The sequence below is a fragment of the Ranitomeya imitator genome, chromosome 6 (assembly GCF_032444005.1).
Source record: "Ranitomeya imitator isolate aRanImi1 chromosome 6, aRanImi1.pri, whole genome shotgun sequence".
NCBI classification, from domain to species: domain Eukaryota; kingdom Metazoa; phylum Chordata; class Amphibia; order Anura; family Dendrobatidae; genus Ranitomeya; species Ranitomeya imitator.
The window spans coordinates 309,353,682-309,378,190 of record NC_091287.1 but is presented as its reverse complement, the minus strand read 5'-3'; the positions used below and the strand labels follow the sequence as shown (position 1 = coordinate 309,378,190).

Below are 24,509 nucleotides of genomic sequence, written 5' to 3'. Positions count from 1 at the left end.
CGGGAAGTCGCCATCTTTGTCCCCTCCTCTGGATCTTCTTCCCGGGCTGTTTTTCGGGGGCGGCTCCGTCCCCACTGTCCCCACCCTCCATAGAGGATGAGAAGGCGGACCTCAGCGGCTGACGGGCCCGGCCTCAGGATACAACAATACTTAGACTGGGCGGCCATTATCTTTCGCGCTCTTCAGTTCTTTCACGCCCACTTCCACGCCCTTCTTCTTCTCCTGCGCTCCTTGTGGCGCGGTAATGGCGGCGGTTTTGGCGGGAATCTTGCGGCAGATAGCAATACACAGTCTTTGCAATAAATCACAGTCCAAACACGTTTCAATCACAGTTTCAAGGCACACATGACCTGCTTCTCAGGCTTAAGTACGATCCTGTTCGTGACGCCAAGTTGGAGCGCCCCCAGACACAGGGCCACGAGTTCTCGGTACCGGGCCTCTCTGGTTCGGTTCTGAGGTTGTCACGGTGGCTAGACCCGGTCCGCAACCCTGCTAAGGGGCATCCAATAAAGGTGGTACAGTCTATCAGGGATTCGTGACGCCACCTGTGGTGTTCGGTCAGGGTGACCGACGCTGCTGTGGGGTCCGCTGGGGTGATGGAATGGCAGCTGGATGGTATACCTTCCCACAGGTGAAGTATGTCCCCAGGGCTTCCCAGTAAGGTGGATGGGGATGGTGTGAGGTGCAGTCAATAACGAGGACACAGGGTTGCAGTCTCTTTACCTCTTTACTGAAGACTTCAGGATCCTCAATCCAGAGCACGATTAACAGGGCTTTCTGAGACCGGCCGGTCTGATGGGCACATCCAGAGTTCCCTTTGCAGGTGGAAATCAGTGCCTACCACTAGCGCCTGTGTGTTGTAGTGCTACCCTGCTGAGCATTCGGAATAGTCCTCACAACTGCTGTTCTCGTTCGTTCGTTCTTTCTAATTCTCTCTCGCTTGTTCCAGATGTTACTAGTTTCTCGTCCCCCAGTATGTTATGGCTAGGACGCACCCGTATGACGGGAAGGCTCGGAGCTCTTCCGGGACCCTAGAGACGCCCCTCTCCACGCGTTGCCCCCTATGTCTTCGTAGGAAATTTAAGGTAGACAGCCAACCTATAGTTAACTGTCCTGCGGAGTTCGAAGTAAGGCCTAGAGTCAGTTACTCCCCCGGTGTTCCGGCCACCGGCTACGGCTTCATTTGAACTCGAGCGTGGGAACTTTTCCCAGGCTCGAGTTCATATGAGGACATCCAGCAGAGGGCGCATCACCGCAACTCAAGGTAAATACAGTATATTCCCCTGCATTCCATTAATTCACACATTTTTACTGCCAAGAGCACAGCTGCATTAGCAGAGCTCCTGAGTGTAAAATGATTTAACCCCTTCAGATGGATTTACATCGTGGGACGTGACGGAACGACGGAAGGTATGGGATATTGTTGATTTTTTTAATTTTCCTTTTTTACAGAACGAGGGTCTTCAGGTGGATTAAGAGTCTAATAAAATATTAAAACACCCTGTATCTTTATTTCATTAAAATACTTTGTAATAATGTGTGTGTGTTTTATTAACCATTTCGTACTATTGGATTAATAATGGATAGGTGTCATAATTGATGCCTCTCCATTATTAATCTGGCTTAATGTCACCTTACAATAGCAAGGTGACATTAACCCTTCATTAACCCATATCCCACCACTACATGGGAGTGGGAAGAGAGTGGCCAAGTGCCAGAATAGGCGCATCTTCCAGATGTGCCTTTTCTGGGGTGGCTGGGGCAGTTGTTTTTAGCCAGGGAGGGGGCCAATAACCATGGACCCTCTCCAGGCTATTAATATCTGCCCTCAGTCACTGGCTTTACCACTCTGGTGGAGAAAATTGCGCGGGAGCCCACGCCAAGTTTTTCCGCGATTTAACCCTTTAATTTAATAGCTAGAGCGCCCACATTTTGCACATACACACTACTAACATTAGTAGTGTGTAATATGCAAAAAAAAGGGGATATGAGATGGTTTACTGTATATAAACCATGTCTCATATCATGTCGGGTTTGTGAAGGAGATAGGAAAAGCCGGCAATTGAATTACCGGCTTTTCTATAGAACACCGCTGCGTATTTCTCGCAAGTCACACTGCTGGTCCGTGTGTAATCCGTATTTTTCTTGCCCCCATAGACTTTCATTGGCAATTTTTTTTTGCGCAATACGGTGACAAACGCAGCATGCTGTGATTTTCTACAGCCATAGAAGACCGTATAATACGGATCAGTAAAATACGGCAGATAGGAGCTGGGCCATAGAGAATTATTGTACCGTGTGCAATCCGTATTTTCTGCACCTCTCATACATCTGTAAAACTCGCTAGTGTGACGCCGGCCTTATTGGAATGTGCACATTGTAGATTCAAAACAAACTAGTAGGTGTAAGGCAGCCCTTTAGGTATGAAAATTCTTACTCACAGATTACCCAGAGGGTAAATAAACCCTATATAAGGGATGTAATAAAACGTGACTTTTATTTAATATGTATAAAAGGTGGATTATACCATTTAAAAGTACTAAAGTTATATATTAACCCCTTTCCGACTTGCGCCGTACATATTCTGCTTTGTGGGAGCCGCGTTCCATCGCCGATCACGGGCATTAACCCCTTCATGACCGGGGGATTTTTCGTTTTTCCGTGTTCGTTTTTCGCTCCCCTCCTTCCCAGAGCCATAACTTTTTTATTTTTCCGTCAATTTGGCCATGTGACGGCTTATTTTTTGCGGGACGAGTTGTACTTTTGAACGACATCATTGGTTTTAGCATGTCGTGTACTAGACAACGGGAAAAAAAATCCAAGTGCGGTGAAATTGCAAAAAAAGTGCAATCCCACATTGGTTTTTTGTTTGGCTTTTTTGCTAGGTTCACTAAATGCTAAAAATGACCTGCCATTATGATTCTCCAGGTCATTACGAGTTCATAGACACCAAACATGACTAGGTTATTTTTTATCTAAGTGGTGAAAAAAAATTCCAAACTTTGCTAAAAAAAAAAAAAAAAAAATTGCGCCATTTTCCGATACTCGTAGCGTCTCCATTTTTCATCATCTGGAGTCGGTTGAGGGCTTATTTTTTGCGTGCCGAGATGTCGTTTTTAATGATAGCATTTCGGTGCAGATACGTTCTTTTGATCGCCCGTTATTGCATTTTAATGCAATGTCGCGGCGACCAAAAAAACGTAATTCTGGCGTTTCGAATTTGTTTCCCGCTACGCTGTTTAGCAATCAGGTTAATACTTTTTTTTAATTGATAGATCGGGCGATTCTGAGCACGGCGATACCAAATATGCGTAGATTTGATATTTTTTTTATTGATTTATTTTGATTGGGGCGAAAGGGGGGTGATTTAAACTTTTATGTTTTTTTTTTTTTTTTCACATTTTTTTAAACTTTTTTTTTTAACTTTTGCCATGCTTCAATAGCCTCCATGAGAGGCTAGAAGCAGGCATAGCACGATCGGCTCTGCTACATAGCAGCGATCTGCTGATCGCTGCTATGTAGCAGAATTGCACGTGTGCTGTGAGCGCCGACCACAGGGTGGCGCTCACAGCGACGGGCAATCAGTAACCATAGAGGTCTCAAGGACCTCTATGGTTACCATTCACAAGCATCGCCGACCCCCGATCATGTGACGGGGGTCGGCGATGACGTCATTTCCGGCCGCCCGGCCGGAAGCGGTAGTTAAATGCCGCTGTCTGCGTTTGACAGCGGCATTTAACTAGTTAATAGGTGCGGGCAGATCGCGATTCTGCCCGTGCCTATTACGGGCACATGTCAGCTGTTCAAAACAGCTGACATGTCCCGACTTTGGTGCGGGCTCACCGCGGAGCCCTGCATCAAAGCAGGGGAGCCGGCATCGGACGGTATAGTACGTCCGATGCCGGTAAGGGGTTAAACCCCTCTGATGCCGCTGTCAGTAGTGACAGTGACATCAAGGAGCATTGCGCAGGGAATGTGTTCCCTGCCCGCTTCCATCAGGACAACACAATTCACGATTCCTTATGGTCTCCATGGAGACACCTGGCCGCAAGATGGCCGTGGGGTCCTTCAGAGAAGTCAGTGCCTGCTCAAGGCAGGGCCTGAGATGCCTCCTACTGTGCCAGTCAGATGCTGTTCTGATGCTCTGCTGTTCAGAAGCATTTCAGAGCATCAGATCCGCTATCTGATGCTATACAGAAATATCCCATCCTGAGACAATGCAAAAAAAAAAGTTTTTTTTTTAAAAATCCCCAATTAAAGAACAAAAAAAGAAACAAATATTTTCCAATAAATACATTTATTTATGCAAATAAAAAAAATAAACAATGGAAGTAAACATATTTGGTATCTCCTCATCCGTAACAAATCTCTCTATAAAATTTTCCTACTAGTTAACTCCTTCAGTGAACAACATGTAAAAAAAAGTAAAAAAAACAATACTTTATCGTACCGCCGAACAAAAAGTGCAATAAAACACGATCAAAAGGATGAATGTAGATAAAAAAAATAGTACCACTGAAAACATCATCTTGTCCTTCACGTTCTGTGAAGGACAAGATGATGTTTTCAGTGGTACTTAACTTTTTTATTTTTCTGCTGATGGAGCTGTATGGTGGCTTGTTCTAAGCCACCATACAGCTCCATCAGCAGAAAAATAAAAAAGTTTTAGCTCTCAGAATAAAGCAATGCAAAAATAATAATTCTTTCTATAAAATAGCTTTTGTGCAAAAACGCCAAAACATTAAAAATATAAATTGTGTATCACTGTAATCGTACTGACTCGAAGAATAAAGCTGCCTTATCAATTTTACCACACGCGGAACGGTATAAAGACATCCCCTAAAAGCAATTCCTGAATTGCTGGTTTTTGTTTATTCCGTCTCCCAAAGATTGAAATGGCAGGCACGGTACTAACTAAGGAACCTGCCTCTGACTGTGGAGCCCCTATGGGACAGCTAGAAGGAAAATCTGTGCAGTGCCCAATTCCCCCCCCCCCACACTTCTCCCCCAGGTGATGCAGCAATTTGGGACACCCTGATGACTAACGGGAAGAAGGAGAAAGGGGAAACCGGCCACACCCACAAGGGTTAAATTCAGGTGCCCGGGGTCAGTACCTTCCTCTTTCTCCCCGGCCGACTCCTGGAAGCTGTTGTGGGAGGGGGGAAGGCACTGTCTATGACACACGGGTCTCCACAATGTAGAAAGTGATAAAGAAAGTCATGTGCCCTAACATGGTACCAATAAAAATGTCAACTCTTCACGCAAAAAACAATCCCTCTCATGACTCTGTGGGCCAAAATATGGAAACATTATAGCTGTCTAAATATTGCGATGCAAAAACTAGTTTTCACAGTAAAAAGCGTCTTATAAAATAAAAAGCCATTTATAATTTCCAAAATTAGGTCGCTTGAGGGGGGATACTGCTTTTCTAGCACTTAGGGGGTCTTGATATCCGAAACTATTCTAGGCAAATCTGCATTCCCAGAGGCAAGTAGTGCTCCGTCCCTCCCAAGTCACTCCGTATGGCTAAGTAGTACTGTACATTCACATTTGGAGTATTTCTACATTTAGCAGAAATTGTGGGACAAATTTTGGTGCCATTTTTACCCATTTCCCACTATGAAAATGTAGAACTTGGGGCTAACACACAATCTTGGTGATAAAAATATAAATTATTTTTTCTTCACTACCAAATGGTATAAAAGTCTGTGACACACCTGTGGTGTAAATATAATCGCTGCACCACTAGATGAAATCATTGAGAGGTGTAGTTTGTAAAATGGTGTAACTTATGGGAGGTTCTGCTGTTCTGGCACCTCAGGGGGCTCTGCCAATGTAACATGGCACCCTCAAGCAAGTGCAGCAAAATCTGCAATGTAATATGGCACTACTTCCCTTCTGAGCTTTGCACTGTGCCTCAAAAGTAGTTTTTGACTACATATGGAGTATCGGCGTACTCAGGAGAAATTGCACAATAAATTTTGGGTTTTCAGTTTCTCCTGTTACCCTTGTGAAAATGCAAAATTTGGAGCTACATTTTTTTTCTAAGGCTTTACATTATAAACTTCTGTGAAGCACATGTGGGTTCAACATGCTCATTTAAGTTTTGTATGGGGTCTAGTTTCCACACTGGTGTTACTTGTGGGGGGGTTTCCACTGTTTAGGCACATCAGGGGCTCTCCAAGCACGACATGGATCCGCTAATTATTCCAGCAAATTTTACATTCAAAAAGTCAAATAGCGCTCCTTCCCTTCCAAGCCCTGCCATGCGCCCAAACTTAGGAGAAATTGCGCAACAAATTGTATGATCCATTTTCTGCTGTTACCCTTGCAAAAGTAAAAAAATATTCGTTCTAAATTTTTGTAATTTTTGTAAAAGAAAAGTAAATGTTTATTTTTTCCTTCCATATTCCTTCTATTCCTGTGAAGGGTTAATAAACTTCTTGACCGTGGTTTTGAGTACCTTGTGGGGTTTGGTGGTGTAATTTTACCGCTATCATGAAGTACAATATGTCACAAGAAAACATTCTGAGAATCAGTTATATCTATTGAAGCATTGAAGAGTTATGACCTCGTAAAGTAACAGTGGTCAGAATTGTAAAAACTGGCATGGTCTTGGGCTTCAGGGTGAAGGGGTTAAATGGTATTTCTAGGATTAGGCAACCCTATTTGCTAACTATCCTAAATGGGATGTCATTTCAGAATGCTGTGGTAGCCATGCTGGGTGTGCCTTGAACTTGGAAAAAATCATCAATAGTGTCAGCAGCAAATCACAATCACACCTCCCCCTTCATGGGCACCATACATGTAGAAACTATCTGCTCAGCTTTTCTGCATCTCACAAAGACATGGTGGGTGGTCCCAAATTTTGACTCATAAGCCCACTGTATCCATTTCCAACAATCTAATGTCCAGCCTTTGGGTTGCTTGGCCATAACAAGTCTCTTCATCTTGTTTTTGGTCCTCAGTAGTGTTTTATTTAGTAGTGTTTTCAACCTAAAAGGCTTGCTTCTCTTGCTTCTGTCCCATGGACAGTTGATTTAGAACTATGTCTGCTACTTGATATCTGTACATCATTTATGAGGGCTTTTATCAGAGGTACAGTCAATTACCGCTTACAGAGACTAGTAACTCTAATGAACGTATCCTCTGTAGCAAGGTAATTCATGGTCTTTCTTTCTTGGGGTGGTCATCATGCAAGTCAGTTTTATCATAGCAATTTATCTTCATGACTGCATTTGATGATGCCTTAAGGGTTGTAGTGATTTGCCAGAGAGACTGACCTTTATGTCTTCGATAGTGATGAGCGAACGTGCTGGGATAAGGTGTTTTCTGAGCATGCTCGTGTGCTATCAGAGTCTTTGCCATGCTCCAAAAATATGTTTGGGTCCCTGCGGCTGTTTAACAGTCGCAAAACACATGCATGGATTGCTTCACAAACAGGCCATCCTTGCATGTGTTGCGGCTGTTGAACAGCTGCAAGTTATGCAGCCGCGGCAACTTGAACATAGTTTTCAAGCATGCCGAAGACACTCGGTTAGCACCCGAGCATGATCGTATAACACCTTATCTGAGCACATTCGCTCATCACTAGTCTTAAATTAATGATGGACTATCATTTCTCTTAGTTGAGTTGTTCATTCCATATTCTGGTTTAGAACAGTTCTGGGATAGGGCTTAGCACTGTATGAAACTGTGCGCCAAAACTTCCACTGTAAAAACCACTTGATGGTCACAAACTCTGAAGGCGGTGATTCCACAAATAAGCTCTTGAGATATTCCTGTTCTTTGGAAGACATTCCAGGTGGCCACTTGAGGGAAATACAATGGTGTGCAAAACTATCTTCAGAGTAAAAGGAATCTAAAGATTAAGACATATTCATGTATGTGTCACATGCCATGGCTTCTCACAAAATTAGAATATCATCAAAAAGTTAATTTATTTCAGTTCTTCAATACAAAAAGTGAAACTCATATATTATATAGAGTCATTACAGAGTGATCTATTTCAAGTGTTTATTTCTGTTAATGTTGATGATTATGGCTTACAGCCAATGAAAACCCAAAAGTCATTATCTCAGTAATTTAGAATACTTTATAACACAGCATGAAACATGATTTTAAAATCTGAAATGTTGGCCTACTGAAATGTATTTTCAGTAAATGCACTCAATACTTGGTCGGGGCTCCTTTTGCATCAATTGCTGCATCATTGTGGTGTGGCATGGAGGCAATTAGCCTGTGGCACTGCTGAGGGATTAAGGAAGCCTAGGTTGCTTTGATAGCAGCCTACAGCTTGACTGCATTGTTGGATCTGGTGCCTCTTATCTTCCTATTGACAATATCCTATAGATTCTCTATGGGGTTAAGGTCAGACAAGTTTGCTGGTCAATCAAGCACAGTGATTCTGTTGTTTTTAAATCAGGTATTGGTACTTTTGGCAGTCTGGACAGGTGCCGAGTCCTGCTGGAGAATGAAATTTCCATCTCCAAAAAGCTTGTCGGCAGAGGGAAGCATGAAGTGCTCTAAAATTTCCTGGTAGATGGTTGCGCTGACTTTGGTCTTCATAAAGCACATTGGACCTACACCAGCAGATGAAATGGCTCTCCAAATCATCACGGATTGTGGAAACTTCACACTAGACCTCAAGCAACTTGGACTGTGTGCCTCTCCACTCTTCCTCCAGACTCTGGGACCTTGAATTCCAAATGAAATGCAAAATTTACTTTCATCTGAAAACAACACCTTGGATCACTGAGCAAAAGTCCAGTTCTTTTTCTCCTTGGCCCAGGTATGACGCTTCTAGTATTGTCTATTGGTCAAGAGTGGCTTCACACAAGTGATGCAACACTTGTAGTCCATGTCCTGGATACGTCTGTGTGTGGTGGCTCTTGAAACAATGACTCCAGCAGCAGTCCGCTCCTTGTGTATCTCCCCCAAATTTTTTAATGGCCTTTTCTTAACAATTTTTTCAAGGCTGCAGTTAACCTGGTTGCTTGTGCACCTTTTTTCTACCACACTTTTTCCTTCCACTCAACTGTCCATTAATATGCTTGTATACAGCACTCTATGAACAGCCAGCATCTTTAGTAATGATCTTTTGTGGCTTACCCTCCTTGAGGAGTGTGTCAATGATTGCCTTCTGGACATCTGTCAAGTCAGCAGTCTTCCCCATGATTGTGGAGCCTACTGAAACAGACTAAGAGACCTTTTATAAATGCTTAGTAAGCCTTTGCAGGTATTTTTGTTAATTACTCTAATTTACTGAGATAATGACTTTTGGGTTTTCATTGGCTGTAAGCCATAATCATCAACATTAACAGAAATAAACACTTGAAATAGATCACTCTATAATGACCCTATAATAGGACTTTCGCTTTTTATAATGAAAAACTGAAATAAATTAAGTATTTGATGATATTCTGATTTTGTGAGAAGCACCTGTATTTCTTTCCTCCTTGTCTCATATTAGCCTCTTTGTGTCTTAGCTGCTATCAGTGTTAATCTATAATGTGCACATTGTACAAGTACAAGGAAAACCATTGCATGTACAGGTATGTCCAAACTTTTGACCATTACTGTATCTACAATGATGGCAAGTGTCTTGTAGTCGAGAGACAACTGTACAATATGATTTCATTCCCTCAAGCCTTTGCCTGCTGCTAAATACAGTATATGTTTCTTTTCAGCACAGCAATCACATCTGGAAGAATACAGATCAATGGTGTCAAACTTCATTATCAGCGCACAGGACATGGAGATCATGCCCTTCTGCTACTTCCTGGTGCTCTAGGTGTGAATTTAACATAAGCAATGAAAGACATGATGATATATTGAGTGTATATGTACCAGGTAAAGTGTGTTATTCTGTACTTGGTTCACTGCTAGATTGCCTGCTTCATGGAAAAAAGGGTAGTGTACAAGATTTGAGGTTTGATTTTTAACATTTATCTTTGGGCTCATGGTTTATTTACAATATAACTTTGAGAGTTGCAGTATTCACCCGAGTGCCATAACCAATGTAGGGTCATAGGTCCCGATTCCTCAAGACCGGATGAGGAGATGTACTGGAGTCAGACGTACACCTCTTCACGAATCAGGAGTGGTGTACACCTCTTTGTGCTCTTCGCCACAAATCCTACTCCAGTCTTTACATGAATTTGATGAGCGGAATTCACCACGCCCACTTTCCAGCTCTGCCCAGATTGTCAGATGTGGGTGAAAATGGTGGGAGGACCCCAATAGTCCCAACATTTTAGCACATCCTCGAGTTGCAACGAAATTGGGACTTTTCAAAGCTTTTTACTGCAGAATACTAGTGTAAACGTGTTGATGAATCTGACCCTATAAAGTATTTATTCCAGAGTATATACCGTAATATGGCCTCATGTTTAATCAAGAAATGTAAGTTCAATTCTTACCAGCCAGCAGTACAAGCTTAGGTTGTTAGACATAACTTACCAGCAGCAAACATTTATCCTGGATACATGTGAGTTTTTTGTGGTAGCCTTTTGAACCCCAAGCAGAAATGGATTTAACAGGAATGGAAAATTAAAAGGTAGGAAGTTGTAATGCCTCTTCCATCTGGATGAAAAACTCCATGTGTGTTTCAAGCCTTATTCCCATCAAAGATATGTTCACATATGCAGTAAGTGATAAATGTAGATCCCATCTCTGGGACACATACCTATTTTGAATTAGGGGTCTTTTGACCTGTGTTGTGTTTGGTATTATGGATGTATTATCTATGCAAATTCTCTCGATTGACTTCCGTGTAAAAAGGACCTTTTTTCTTCTTTTCAGTATGTCGTCGTGTTGCATCATTTTTCTTCTCATCAATTTTTAAACTGAAGGGCGTAGACTGTGTTTTATTTATCCACTAGTAGAATACCCGCGGCTTCCCTTGCAGAAAATATGCCAAATTGTTGGTTATGGTAGCTAAAGTAAAATTTTCAGTGTCACCGTGAAATTGACATTCTCAGAGTGCTACAGTAATTTTCTTTCCACTTTAAATTTTTATTATTATGGCATTTTACTAATTTGTCGGAACATTGATGTGAACAACAACCTTTTTTTTTAATTTCAACATTTTAATTGATTTTACATATTCAATACATATTATGTAGTTTAAACTATTACGACTATTTTTTTAACTATTTTTTTCATCAAAAATGAAGATGTATGCACCTTACATAAACATATAAAATATTTACACCCAATTAACAACATAACATAGTAACATAGTTAGTAAGGCCGAAAAAAGACATTTGTCCATCCAGTTCAGCCTATATTCCATTATAATAAATACCCAGATCTACGTCCTTCTACAGAACCTAATAATTGTATGATACAATATTGTTCTGCTCCAGGAAGACATCCAGGCCTCTCTTGAACCCCTCGACTGAGTTCGCCATCACCACCTCCTCAGGCAAGCAATTCCAGATTCTCACTGCCCTAACAGTAAAGAATCCTCTTCTATGTTGGTGGAAAAACCTTCTCTCCTCCAGACGCAAAGAATGCCCCCTTGTGCCCGTCACCTTCCTTGGTATAAACAGATCCTCAGCGAGATATTTGTATTGTCCCCTTATATACTTATACATGGTTATTAGATCGCCCCTCAGTCGTCTTTTTTCTAGACTAAATAATCCTAATTTCGCTAATCTATCTGGGTATTGTAGTTCTCCCATCCCCTTTATTAATTTTGTTGCCCTCCTTTGTACTCTCTCTAGTTCCATTATATCCTTCCTGAGCACCGGTGCCCAAAACTGGACACAGTACTCCATGTGCGGTCTAACTAGGGATTTGTACAGAGGCAGTATAATGCTCTCATCATGTGTATCCAGACCTCTTTTAATGCACCCCATGATCCTGTTTGCCTTGGCAGCTGCTGCCTGGCACTGGCTGCTCCAGGTAAGTTTATCATTAACTAGGATCCCCAAGTCCTTCTCCCTGTCAGATTTACCCAGTGGTTTCCCGTTCAGTGTGTAATGGTGATATTGATTCCCTCTTCCCATGTGTATAACCTTACATTTATCATTGTTAAACCTCATCTGCCACCTTTCAGCCCAAGTTTCCAACTTATCCAGATCCATCTGTAGCAGAATACTATCTTCTCTTGTATTAACTGCTTTACATAGTTTTGTATCATCTGCAAATATCGATATTTTACTGTGTAAACCTTCTACCAGATCATTAATGAATATGTTGAAGAGAACAGGTCCCAATACTGACCCCTGCGGTACCCCACTGGTCACAGCGACCCAGTTAGAGACTATACCATTTATAACCACCCTCTGCTTTCTATCACTAAGCCAGTTACTAACCCATTTACACACATTTTCCCCCAGACCAAGCATTCTCATTTTGTGTACCAACCTCTTGTGCGGCACGGTATCAAACGCTTTGGAAAAATCGAGATATACCACGTCCAATGACTCACCGTGGTCCAGCCTATAGCTTACCTCTTCATAAAAACTGATTAGATTGGTTTGACAGGAGCGATTTCTCATAAACCCATGCTGATATGGAGTTAAACAGTTATTCTCATTGAGATAATCCAGAATAACATCCCTCAGAAACCCTTCAAATATTTTACCAACAATAGAGGTTAGACTTACTGGCCTATAATTTCCAGGTTCACTTTTAGAGCCCTTTTTGAATATTGGCACCACATTTGCTATGCGCCAGTCCTGCGGAACAGACCCTGTCGCTATAGAGTCACTAAAAATAAGAAATAATGGTTTATCTATTACATTACTTAGTTCTCTTAGTACTCGTGGGTGTATGCCATCCGGACCCGGAGATGTATCTATTTTAATCTTATTTAGCCGGTTTCGCACCTCTTCTTGGGTTAGATTGGTGACCCTTAATATAGGGTTTTCATTGTTTCTTGGGATTTCACCTAGCATTTCATTTTCCACCGTGAATACCGTGGAGAAGAAGGTGTTTAATATGTTAGCTTTTTCCTCGTCATCTACAACCATTCTTTCCTCACTATTTTTTAAGGGGCCTACATTTTCAGTTTTTATTCTTTTACTATTGATATAGTTGAAGAACAGTTTGGGATTAGTTTTACTCTCCTTAGCAATGTGCTTCTCTGTTTCCTTTTTGGCAGCTTTAATTAGTTTTTTAGATAAAGTATTTTTCTCCCTATAGTTTTTTAGAGCTTCAATGGTGCCATCCTGCTTTAGTAGTGCAAATGCTTTCTTTTTACTGTTAATTGCCTGTCTTACTTCTTTGTTTAGCCACATTGGGTTTTTCCTATTTCTAGTCCTTTTATTCCCACAAGGTATAAACCGCTTACACTGCCTATTTAGGATGTTCTTAAACATTTCCCATTTATTATCTGTATTCTCATTTCTGAGGATATTGTCCCAGTCTACCAGATTAAGGGCATCTCTAAGCTGTTCAAACTTTGCCTTCCTAAAGTTCAATGTTTTTGTGACTCCCTGACAAGTCCCCCTAGTGAAAGACAGGTGAAACTGCACAATATTGTGGTCGCTATTTCCTAAATGCCCAACCACCTGCAGATTTGTTATTCTGTCAGGTCTATTAGATAGTATTAGGTCTAAAAGTGCTGCTCCTCTGGTTGGATTCTGCACCAATTGTGAAAGATAATTTTTCTTGGTTATTAGCAGAAACCTGTTGCCTTTATGGGTTTCACAGGTTTCTGTTTCCCAGTTAATATCCGGGTAGTTAAAGTCCCCCATAACCAGGACCTCATTATGGGTTGCAGCTTCATCTATCTGCTTTAGAAGTAGACTTTCCATGCTTTCTGTTATATTTGGGGGTTTGTAACAGACCCCAATGAGAATTTTGTTACCATTTTTCCCTCCATGAATTTCAACCCATATGGACTCGACATCCTCATTCCCTTCGCTAATATCCTCCCTTAAAGTGGACTTTAGACAAGACTTTACATAGAGACAAACCCCTCCTCCTCTCCGATTTTTACGATCCTTTCTAAACAGACTGTAACCCTGTAAGTTAACTGCCCAGTCATAGCTTTCATCTAACCATGTCTCGGTTATTCCCACTATGTCAAAGTTACCTGTAGATATTTCTGCTTCTAGTTCTTCCATCTTGTTTGTCAGGCTTCTGGCGTTTGCGAGCATGCAGTTCAGAGGATTTTGTTTTGTTCCAATCTCCTCACTGTGGATTGTTTTAGAAATGTTCTTACCTCCCTTCTGAGTATGTTTTCCTGGGTCGTCTTTGTTCGAGTCTAATGTTTTTCTTCCCGTCCCCTCTTCTTCTAGTTTAACGCCCTCCTGATGAGTGTAGCGAGTCTTCTGGCGAATGTGTGTTTCCCAGGTTTGTTGAGGTGTAGTCCGTCTCTGGCGAGGAGTCCATCATACCAGTAATTCACACCGTGGTCCAGGAATCCAAATCCTTGTTGTCTGCACCATCGTCTTAGCCAGTTGTTTGCATCAAGGATCCTGTTCCATCTCCTGGTGCCATGCCCGTCTACTGGAAGGATAGAAGAAAAAACTACCTGTGCATCCAGTTCCTTTACTTTCTTCCCCAACTCTTCAAAGTCCTTGCAGATTGTCGGTAGGTCCTTCCTTGCCGTGTCATTGGTGCCAACATGTATCAGAAGAAATGGGTGGACGTCCTTGGAGCTGAAGAGCTTTGGTATCCTATCGGTCACATCCTTGATCATCGCACCTGGAAGGCAGCATACTTCTCTTGCAGTTATCTCCGGTCTGCAGATGGCTGCTTCTGTGCCTCTCAGTAGTGAGTCTCCCACCACCACCACTCTTCGTTGCTTCTTGGCTGTACTTTTTGCTGTCACTTGTTGCTGTGTGCCCTTTTCTTTTTTGCTTGCTGGTATTGCTTCATTCTTAGGTGTGCCATCTTCATCCTCTACAAAGATTTGATATCGGTTCTTCAGTTGTGTGGTTGGTGATTTCTCCATGGTCTTCTTGCTTCTTTTGGTCACATGCTTCCACTCATCTGCTTTTGGAGGTTCTCTGACACTTTTTGCACCTTCTGTGACCAGTAGAGATGCTTCTGTTCTGTCTAACATAGTGTTCTGTCTAACATAGTGCAACCCTTCCCCCTCCTCCAGTGTAATCTATAAGTTATTCACGGACAAAAGAGTAAAATTGGTTTACAGTTAAACAACTATCTATTGTAGTGCTTTTTGGTAAACAACGTTTCTGGTTTTACCTTCAGGTGCATATATGAAAAGATTTTGGGGGTTACCCACTCTAGAGCAAGCAACGTACAACTGTCCATGTAAAACACACGGGCTCTCCAAATTAATGCCAGCTACTTTAAGTGATTGACCTTGTGCTTTGTTTTTAGTCATAGCAAATGCAAGTCAGATTGGGAACTGCAAACGCTTAAAATTGAAGTTCATGTCACTTGGTAGCAAAGGAATACACGGAATGAAAACATTTGCTCCCTTAGAGTTTCCCATAAGAATAGTGGCTTCAATAACATTGGACATGAGACCCTTAATGCACAATCTTGTGCCGTTACACATTTTTGGTGGGCCAAGGTTCCGAAGCAAAATTATTGTGGCTCCTATTTTTAAAGTGAACTTATGTGGTTGCATTCCAGGAGACTCCGAAGACTTCAGGAACTCCAATGGATACATTATGGCTTGTTCACTCTCCATGACTGAATAAATAGACATGTTTGTGGTCGCTAGACCAAGCAGCCTTCCCCGAATTAGTAGATTTATGGAGTGGACACTACCATTTTTAGGCGCTAGGATTGCACCTTTACAAAGCCACTGATGGTTGTTAAAATTGTTACAAATATCAGGGAAAACTTGGTCATTAAGTTCCATTACCGAAGATGTCATTTCACAAAAATCTTTCGGAAAGGAAATGAGACCAGTAGTGGAATCAGTAGGGGACCTGTCATTTCCAAGGCATAGTAGCTGGTGTGTAAATTTGTCCGCAGTTGTAAAATGAACCCGCGTAGTAGTAAGAGTTTGCTTCTGAACATGTATCCATATATAAGAAGATTTTAGAAAGGCATTCAGCTCATCCGCTGGTGTTGCTCCCTTACGAACAGGCAATGTCTGGCAGAAGTCACTTGCAAAAATTACAACAATTCCCCCATTAAATGATCAGTTCCCCGCAGATCTTTCAAGGTGTGATCAAGGGCCTCGATCGCTTTCTTGTGCGCGATGGTACATTCATTCCAAACAATTACTTTGCAAGTTTGTAATACCTTAGCTTTCCCAGAGCCCTTAAGGTACCGTCACACTAGACGATATCGCTAGCGATCCGTGACGTTGCAGCGTCCTGGCTAGCGATATCGTCCAGTGTGACGGGCAGCAGCGATCAGGCCCCTGCTGTGATGTCGCTGGTCGGGGAAGAAAGTCCAGAACTTTGTTTCGTCGCTGGATCTCCCGCTGACATCGCTGAATCGGCGTGTGTGACGCCGATTCAGCGATGTCTTCGCTGGTAACCAGGGTAAACATCGGGTTACTAAGCGCAGGGCCGCGCTTAGTAACCCGATGTTTACCCTGGTTACCATCGTTAAAGTAAAAAAAACAACCACTACATACTTACCTACCGCTGTCTGTCCCCGGCGCTCAGCTTCTCTGCACTCCTCCTGTACTGGCTGTGAGCACAGCGGCCGGAAAGCAGAGCAGTGACGTCACCACTCTGCTTTCCGGCTGCCCGGCGCTCACAGCCAGAGCAGAGAAGCACAGCGCCGGGGACAGACAGCGGTAGGTAAGTATGTAGTGGTTGTTTTTTTTACTTTAACGATGGTAACCAGGGTAAACATCGGGTTACTAAGCGCGGCCCTGCGCTTAGTAACCCGATGTTTATCCTGGTTACCAGCATCGTTGGTCGCTGGAGAACTGTCTGTGTGACAGCTCTCCAGCGACCAAACAGCGACGATGCAGCGATCCGGATCGTTGTCGGTATCGCTGCAGCGTTGCTTAGTGTGACGGTACCTTTAGTGATATTACAGACAGGAGTTTCTGACAACGCTAGATTAACCCCTTCCCGACCTGTGACACAGCGTATGCGTCATGAAAGTCGGTGCCAATCCGACCTGTGACGCATATGCTGTGTCACAGAAAGATCGCGTCCCTGCAGATCGGGTGAAAGGGTTAACTCCCATTTCATCCGATCTGCAGGGACAGGGGGAGTGGTAGTTTAGCCCAGGGGGGGTGGCTTCACCCCCCCGTGGCTACGATCGCTCTGATTGGCTGTTGAAAGTGAAACTGCCAATCAGAGCGATTTGTAATATTTCACCTAAAAAACTGGTGAAATATTACAATCCAGCCATGGCCGATGCTGCAATATCATCGGCCATGGCTGGAAATACTAATGTGCCCCCACCCCACCCCACCGATCGCCCCCCCAGCCCCCCGATCTGTGCAGCGCTCCCCTCCGTCCTGTGCTCCGCTCCCCCGTCCTCCTGTCCGCTCCCCCCGTGCTCCAGTCAACCCCCCCCGCACTCCGATCACCCCCCCGCACAGCGATCCCCCCCGTGCTCCGATCACCCCCCCTGCACAGCGATCCCCCACCCCGTGCTCCAATCCACCCGCACTCAGACCGATCCTCATCCGTGCTCCGACGCCCCCCACCCCGTGCTCCGACGCCTCCCCCCCTGTGCTCCGACGCCCCCCCCGTGCTCCGACGCCCCCCGTGCCCCGATCTCCCCCCCCCCTTATACTTACCGAGCCTGCCGGTGTCCGTCTTCTTTCCTGGGCGCCGCCATCTTCCAAAATGGCAGGCGCATGTGCAGTGCGCCCGCCGAATCTGCCGGCCGGCAGATTCGTTCCAGAGTGAATTTTGATCACTGAGATATAACCTATCTCAGTGATCAAAATAAAAAAATAGTAAATGACCCCCCCCCTTTGTCACCCCCATAGGTAGGGACAATAAAAAAAATAAAGAATTTTTTTTTTTTCACTAAGGTTGGAGTTAGAACTAGGGGTAGGGTTAGGGGTAGGGGTAGGGTTAGGGTTAGGGGTAGGGTTAGGGGTAGGGTTAGGGGTAGGGTTAGGGGTAGTGGTAGGGTTAGGGGTAGGGTTATGGGTAGGGTTAGGGGTAGGGGTAGGGTTAGGGCTAGGGTTAGGGGTAGGGTTAGGGTTCGGGATATGCACACGTATTCTGGTCCTCTACGGATTTTTCCGCAGAGGATTTGATAAATCCGCAGTGCTAAACCGCTGTGGATTTACCGCGGTTTTTCTGCGCATTTCACTGCGGTTTTACAACTGCGATTTTCTATTGGAGCAGTTGTAAAACCGCTGCGGAATCCGCAGAAAGAAGTGACATGCTGCAGAATGTAAACCGCTGCGTTTCCGTGCTGTTTTTCTGCAGCATGTGTACAGCGATTTTTGTTTCCCATAGGTTTACATTGAACTGTAAACTCATGGGAAACTGCTGCGGATCCGCAGCGTTTTCCGCAGCGTGTGCACATACCTTTAGAATTAGGCCATGTGCACACGGTGCGGATTTGGCTGTGGATCCGCAGCGGATTGGCCGCTGCGGATTCGCAGCAGTGTTCCATCAGGTTTACAGTACCATGTAAACATATGGAAAACCAAATCCGCTGAGCCCATGGTGCGGAAAATACCGCGCGGAAACGCGGTGTTGTGTTTTCCGCAGCATGTCAATTCTTTGTGCGGATTCCGCAGCGTTTTACACCTGTTCCTCAATAGGAATCCACAGGTGAAATCCGCACAAAAAACACTGGCAATCCGCGGTAAATCCGCAGGTAAAACGCAGTGCCTTTTACCCGCGCATTTTTCAAAAATGGTGCTGAAAAATCTCATACGAATCCGCAACGTTGGCACATAGCCTTAGGGTTGGGTTGGAATTAGGGTTGTGGTTAGGGGTGTGTTGGGGTTAGGGTTGTGATTAGGGTTACGGCTACAGTTGGGATAAGGTTTAGGGGTGTGTTGGAGTTAGAATTGAGGGGTTTCCACTGTTTAGGCACATCAGGGGGTCTCCAAACGCAACATGGCGCCACCATTGATTCCAGCCAATCTTGTATTCAAAAAGTCAAATGGTGCTCCCTCACTTCTGAGCCCCGACGTGTGCCCAAACAGTGGTTTACCCCCACATATGGGGTACCAGCATACTCAGGACAAACTGCGCAACAATTATTGGGGTCCAATTTCTCCTGTTACCCTTGAGAAAATAAAAAATTGCTTGCTAAAACATAATTTTTGAGGAAAGAAAAATGATTTTTTATTTTCACGGCTCTGCGTTGTAAACGTCTGTGAAGCACTTGGGGGTTCAAAGTGCTCAGCACATATCTAGATAAGTTCCTTTGGGGGTCTAGTTTCCAAAATGGGGTCACTTGTGGGGGGTTTCTACTGTTTAGGCACACCAGGGGCTCTGCAAACGCAACGTGACGCCCGCAGACCATTCCATCAAAGTCTGCATTTGAAAAGTCACTACTTCCCTTCTGAGCCCCGACGTGTGCCCAAACAGTGGTTTACCCCCACACAAGGGGTATCGGTGTACTCAGGAGAAACTGGACAACAACTTTTGTGGTCCAATTTCTCCTGTAACCCTTGGGAAAATAAAAAATTCTGGGCTAAAAAATTATTTTTGAGGAGAGAAAACGTATTTATTATTTTCACGGCTCTGTGTTATGAACTTCTGTGAAGCACTTGGGGGTTCAAAGTGCTCACCTCACATCTAGATAAGTTCCTTTCGGGGTCTAGTTTCCAAAATGGGGTCACTTGTGGGGGGTTTCTACTGTTTAGCCACATCAGGGGCTCTGCAAACGCAACGTGACACCCGCAGAGCATTCCATCAAAGTCTGCATTTCAAAACGTCAGTACTTCACTTCCGAGCCCCAGCATGTGCCTAAACAGTGGTTTACCCCCACATATGGGGTATCAGCGTACTCAGGAGAAACTGGACAACAACTTTTGGGGTCAAATTTCTCCTGTTACCCTTGGGAAAATAAAAAATTGCGGGCTAAAAAATCATTTTTGAGAAAAGAAATTTTTTATTTTATTTTCATGGCTCTGCGTTATAAACTTCTGTGAAGCACTTGAGGGTTCAAAGTGCTCACCACACATCTAGATTAGTTCCTTTGGGGGTCTAGTATCCAAAATGGGGTCATTTGTGGGGGATCTCCAATGTTTAGGCACATAGGGGCTCTCCAAACGCGACATGGTGTCCGCTAATGATTGGAGCTAAATTTCCATTTAAAAAGCCAAATGGCGTGCCTTCCCTTCTGAGCCCTGCCGTGCGCCCAAACAGTGGTTTACCCCCACATATGGGTTATCTGCGTACTCAGGACAAACTGGACAACAATATTTGTGGTCCAATTTCTCCTATTACCATTGGCAAAATAGGAAATTCCAGGCTAAAAAATCATTTTTGAGAAAAGAAAAATTATTTTTTATTTTCATGGCTCTGCATTATAAACTTCTGTGAAGCACCTGGGGGTTCAAAGTGCTCAGTATGCATCTAGATAAGTTCCTTGGGGGGTCTAGTTTCCAAAATGGGGTCACTTGTGGGGGAGCTTCAATGCATAGGCACACAGGGGCTCTCCAAATGCGACATGGTGTCCGCTAACAATTGGAGCTAATTTTCCATTCAAAAAGTCAAAAGGCGCGCCTTCCCTTCCGAGCCCTGCCGTGTGCCCAAACAGTGGTTTACCCCCACATATGAGGTATCGGCGTACTCGGGAGAAATTGCTCAACAAATTTTAGGATCCATTTTATCCTATTGCCCATGTGAAAATAAAAAAAATTGAGGCGAAAAGAAATTTTTTGTGAACAAAAAGTACTTTTTCATTTTTACGGATCAATTTGTGAAGCACCTGAGGGTTTAAAGTGCTCACTAGGCATCTAGATAAGTTCCTTGGGGGGTCCAGTTTCCAAAATGGGGTCACTTGTGGGGGAGCTCCAATGTTTAGGCACACAGGGTCTCTCCAAATGCGACTTGGTGTCCGCTAACGATGGAGATAATTTTTCATTCAAAAAGTCAAATGGTGCTCCTTCCCCTCCGAGCCTTACCATGTGCCCAAACAGTGGTTTACCCCCACATGTGAGGTATAGGTGTACTCAGGAGAAATTTCCCAACAAATTTTAGGATCCATTTTATCCTGTTGTCCATCTGAAAATGAAAAAATTGAGGCGAAAATAATTTTTTTGTGAAAAAAAAGTACTTTTTCATTTTTACAGATCAATTTGTGAAGCACCTGGGGGTTTAAAGGGCTCACTATGCATCTAGATAAGTTCCTTGGGGCGTCTAGTTTCCAAAATGGGGTCACTTGTGGGGGAGCTCTAATTTTTAGGCACACGGGGGCTCTCCAAACGTGACATGGTGTCCGCTAAAGAGTACAGCCAATTTTTCATTCAAAAAGTCAAATGGCGCTCCTTCCCTTCCAAGCCCTGCCGTGCGCCCAAACAGTGGTTTACCCCCACATATGAGGTATCAGCGTACTCAGGACAAATTGGACAACAACTTTCATGGTTCAGTTTCTCCTTTTACCATTGGGAAAATAAAAAAATTGTTGCTGAAAAATCATTTTTGTGACTAAAAAGTTAAATGTTAATTTTTTCCTTCCATGTTGCTTCTGCTGCTGTGAAGCACCTGAAGGGTTAATAAACTTCTTGAATGTGGTTTTGTGCACCTTGAGGGGTGCAGTTTTTAGAATGGTGTCACTTTTGGGTATTTTCAGCCATATAGACCCCTCAAACTGACTTCAAATGTGAGGTGGTCCCTAAAAAAAATGGTTTTGTAAATTTCGTTGTAAAAATGAGAAATCGCTGGTCAAATTTTAACCCTTATAACTTCCTAGCAAAAAAAAATTTTGTTTCCAAAATTGTGCTGATGTAAAGTAGACGTGTGGGAAATGTTATTTATTAACTATTTTGTGTCACATAACTCTCTGGTTTAACAGAATAAAATTTCAAAATGTGAAAATTGCAAAATTTTCAAAATTTTCGCCAAATTTCCGTTTTTATCACAATTAAACACAGAATTTATTGACCTAAATTTACCACTAACATGAAGCCCAATATGTCACGAAAAAACAATCTCAGAACCGCTAGGATCCGTTGAAGCGTTCCTGAGTTATTACCTCATAAAGGGACACTGGTCAAAATTGCAAAAAACGGCAAGGTCTTTAAGGTCAAAATAGGCTGGGTCATGAAGGGGTTAAAGGGCCATCCTAGTGCTGAATGAGTCGTGCGCCCTCCATCTAAAAGAGTGGCCGCAATCCCAGATGATGCAACAGCCAAGACAATGTCATTGTTTGAGCAAATTTCTGCAAGCAGCAAATTAATTAAAAATGTTTTACCAGTACCTCTTGATGCATCTAGGAAAAATAGTCCCCCATTTCCACTGGAAATCTGAGCCATAATTGCCATATAGGCTGATCTTTGGTCATCAACTAAAAGAGGCTTATTTAATATGACAAATTCTTTACATTTTTCCAAATCATAGCTTTTTTCTTGCAGAATATCTCTGTTGATAATATCAAAGTCTGGTTGATTTGGTGCTGGTAAACCTAATTCTATTAGAGTTTTACTATTGATAGATATGCACCTTTCATCTAACATCAACAGGGCTTTGTTGAGTATGTCAGCAGTGAAATATAAGTCTAAGTATGGATTAACTCTTCTTTGCACTCTAAGAATATCTTCACTAAGATATTCTTTGTATTTGTCCCAAAGGGCACAGGGTTTTGAAGGTGCGCAGGTTGTAATTATTATAGCGAACAGGTCTCTTAGTTGAGGTGGAAAGTGAGTGAGAGATGCTTCCTGCAATGTCATGTCCCAGTGTTGATTGTCTTCGATCAGACCACGCTTTTGGCATGCTTCCCTGTAAATTTGACATAGCTTTCCATCAACTATTTTCAAATCTGTGAAAGAAGTTGGCCCACGGACACGTCCGTCCCATCCTGGGGACCTTGCACCTTGTTTTCTCGTGAAAAATACTTTTATCAATTTATTCCATATATAATATTTTGGAACATCTGAATATAATAAAATCCTTGTGTGACGCCCCAGGGTCCAGGCAGTCACAGTGGCATTGTTTTCCCCACGGGGAGAGCGATGTCACGCTTGGAGGCGATGAAGGATAACTTTCACCAGGTAAATCTCATAAACACATTCACACTCCAGGCCAGAAGGGGGAGCTCTGAATCCGGATTAAGGGGAGCTGCCCTTATATATAGTAGAGACCAAAAGTTTGGACACACCTCATTTAAAGAGTGTGCAAAGCAAAAGGTGGCTACTTTGAAGAACCTAGAATATAAGACATATTTTCAGTTGTTTCACACTTTTTTGTTAAGTATATAATTCCACATGTGTTAATTCATAGTTTTGATGCCTTCAGTGTGAATGTACAATTTTCATAGTCATGAAAATACAGAAAAATCTTTAAATGAGAAGGTGTGTCCAAACTTTTGGTCTGTACTGTATTCTGGCTGGAGGGGAAGTAAGAGAGGAGTTGGTTCAGAGAGACCAAAGCAGTTGTTCCAGAGAGACCAAGGGGGTAGAGTGTTATGATCTGGTGGCCTAGGAGCAGCATGAGACGTACTCTGGAGAAGGTGGTACCTTTACTGACCGCAAACCCTGAACTAGCAGCGCAACTAGAAGTAGCCGTCGGGGGTACCTAACACTCCCTAGACCCCTCGACACCACCTAAGAACGAACTACCCCTAAAGACAGAAACGGGAAAACTATCTTGCCTCAGAGAAAATCCCCAAAGGATAGACAGCCGCCCACAAATATTGACTGTGAAAGGAGAGGGAAATAACATACGCAGACATGAAATCAGGATTTAGCATAGGAGGCCATACTAGCTAAAAAGGAAGAATAGGACAGAGTACTATGCGGTCAGTATAAAAACACTAGAAAATATCCACCACAGAAAATACAAAACACCACATCTGACTAAAGACATGGAGGGTATATCTGCATCTCCAGAGACACAGCAAGGCTGCAAAAAATCCTTCACAGACAAAGCTGGACAAAGCAAAACAAGAAAATGCACAGACTATAAGGTCCACAGCAGGTGGACAGCAAAAACAAGGCCATAACTTATCTTTGAAGAAATAAACAGCAGACCAGGAGAGACCAAGAATTGATGTGAATCCTCCAAAAACAATGGACAACTGGCACTGACAAAGGATAAAGCAGGACTTAAATAGCCCAGCCCAAATTAGAAAAAATGGATACACCTGATAAATGCTGCCATCCAACTACCGCAGCACTACCACTCATAACCACCGGAGGGAGCCCAAGAGCAGAATTCACAACAGTACCCCCCCTTGAGGAGGGGTCAACAAACCCTCACCAGAGCCCCCAGGCCGATCAGGATGAGCCAAATGAAAGGCACGAACCAAATTGTCAGCATGAACATCGGAGGCAACAACCCAAGAATTATCCTCCTGGCCATAACCCTTCCATTTGACCAGATACTGAAGCTTCCGCCTCGAAAAACGAGAATCCAAAATCTTCTCAACCACATATTCGAACTCCCCATCAATCAACACCGGGGCCAGAGGATCAGCAGAGGGAACAACGGGCACCACATACTTCCGCAACAAAG

The 24,509-nt window shown here is 43.3% G+C and overlaps 1 protein-coding gene across 1 annotated transcript in view; it reads left to right on the top strand.

Annotated features, from left to right (window-relative positions):
- The window catches only part of BPHL (biphenyl hydrolase like), a 374,961-nt gene that overhangs the window by 73,845 nt on the left and 276,607 nt on the right, over positions 1–24,509 (top strand). The window contains exon 2 of the mRNA XM_069730737.1: positions 9,690–9,793. Coding sequence (XP_069586838.1) covers positions 9,690–9,793 — 104 coding nt within the window. The remainder of the gene's footprint in view (positions 1–9,689; positions 9,794–24,509) is intronic.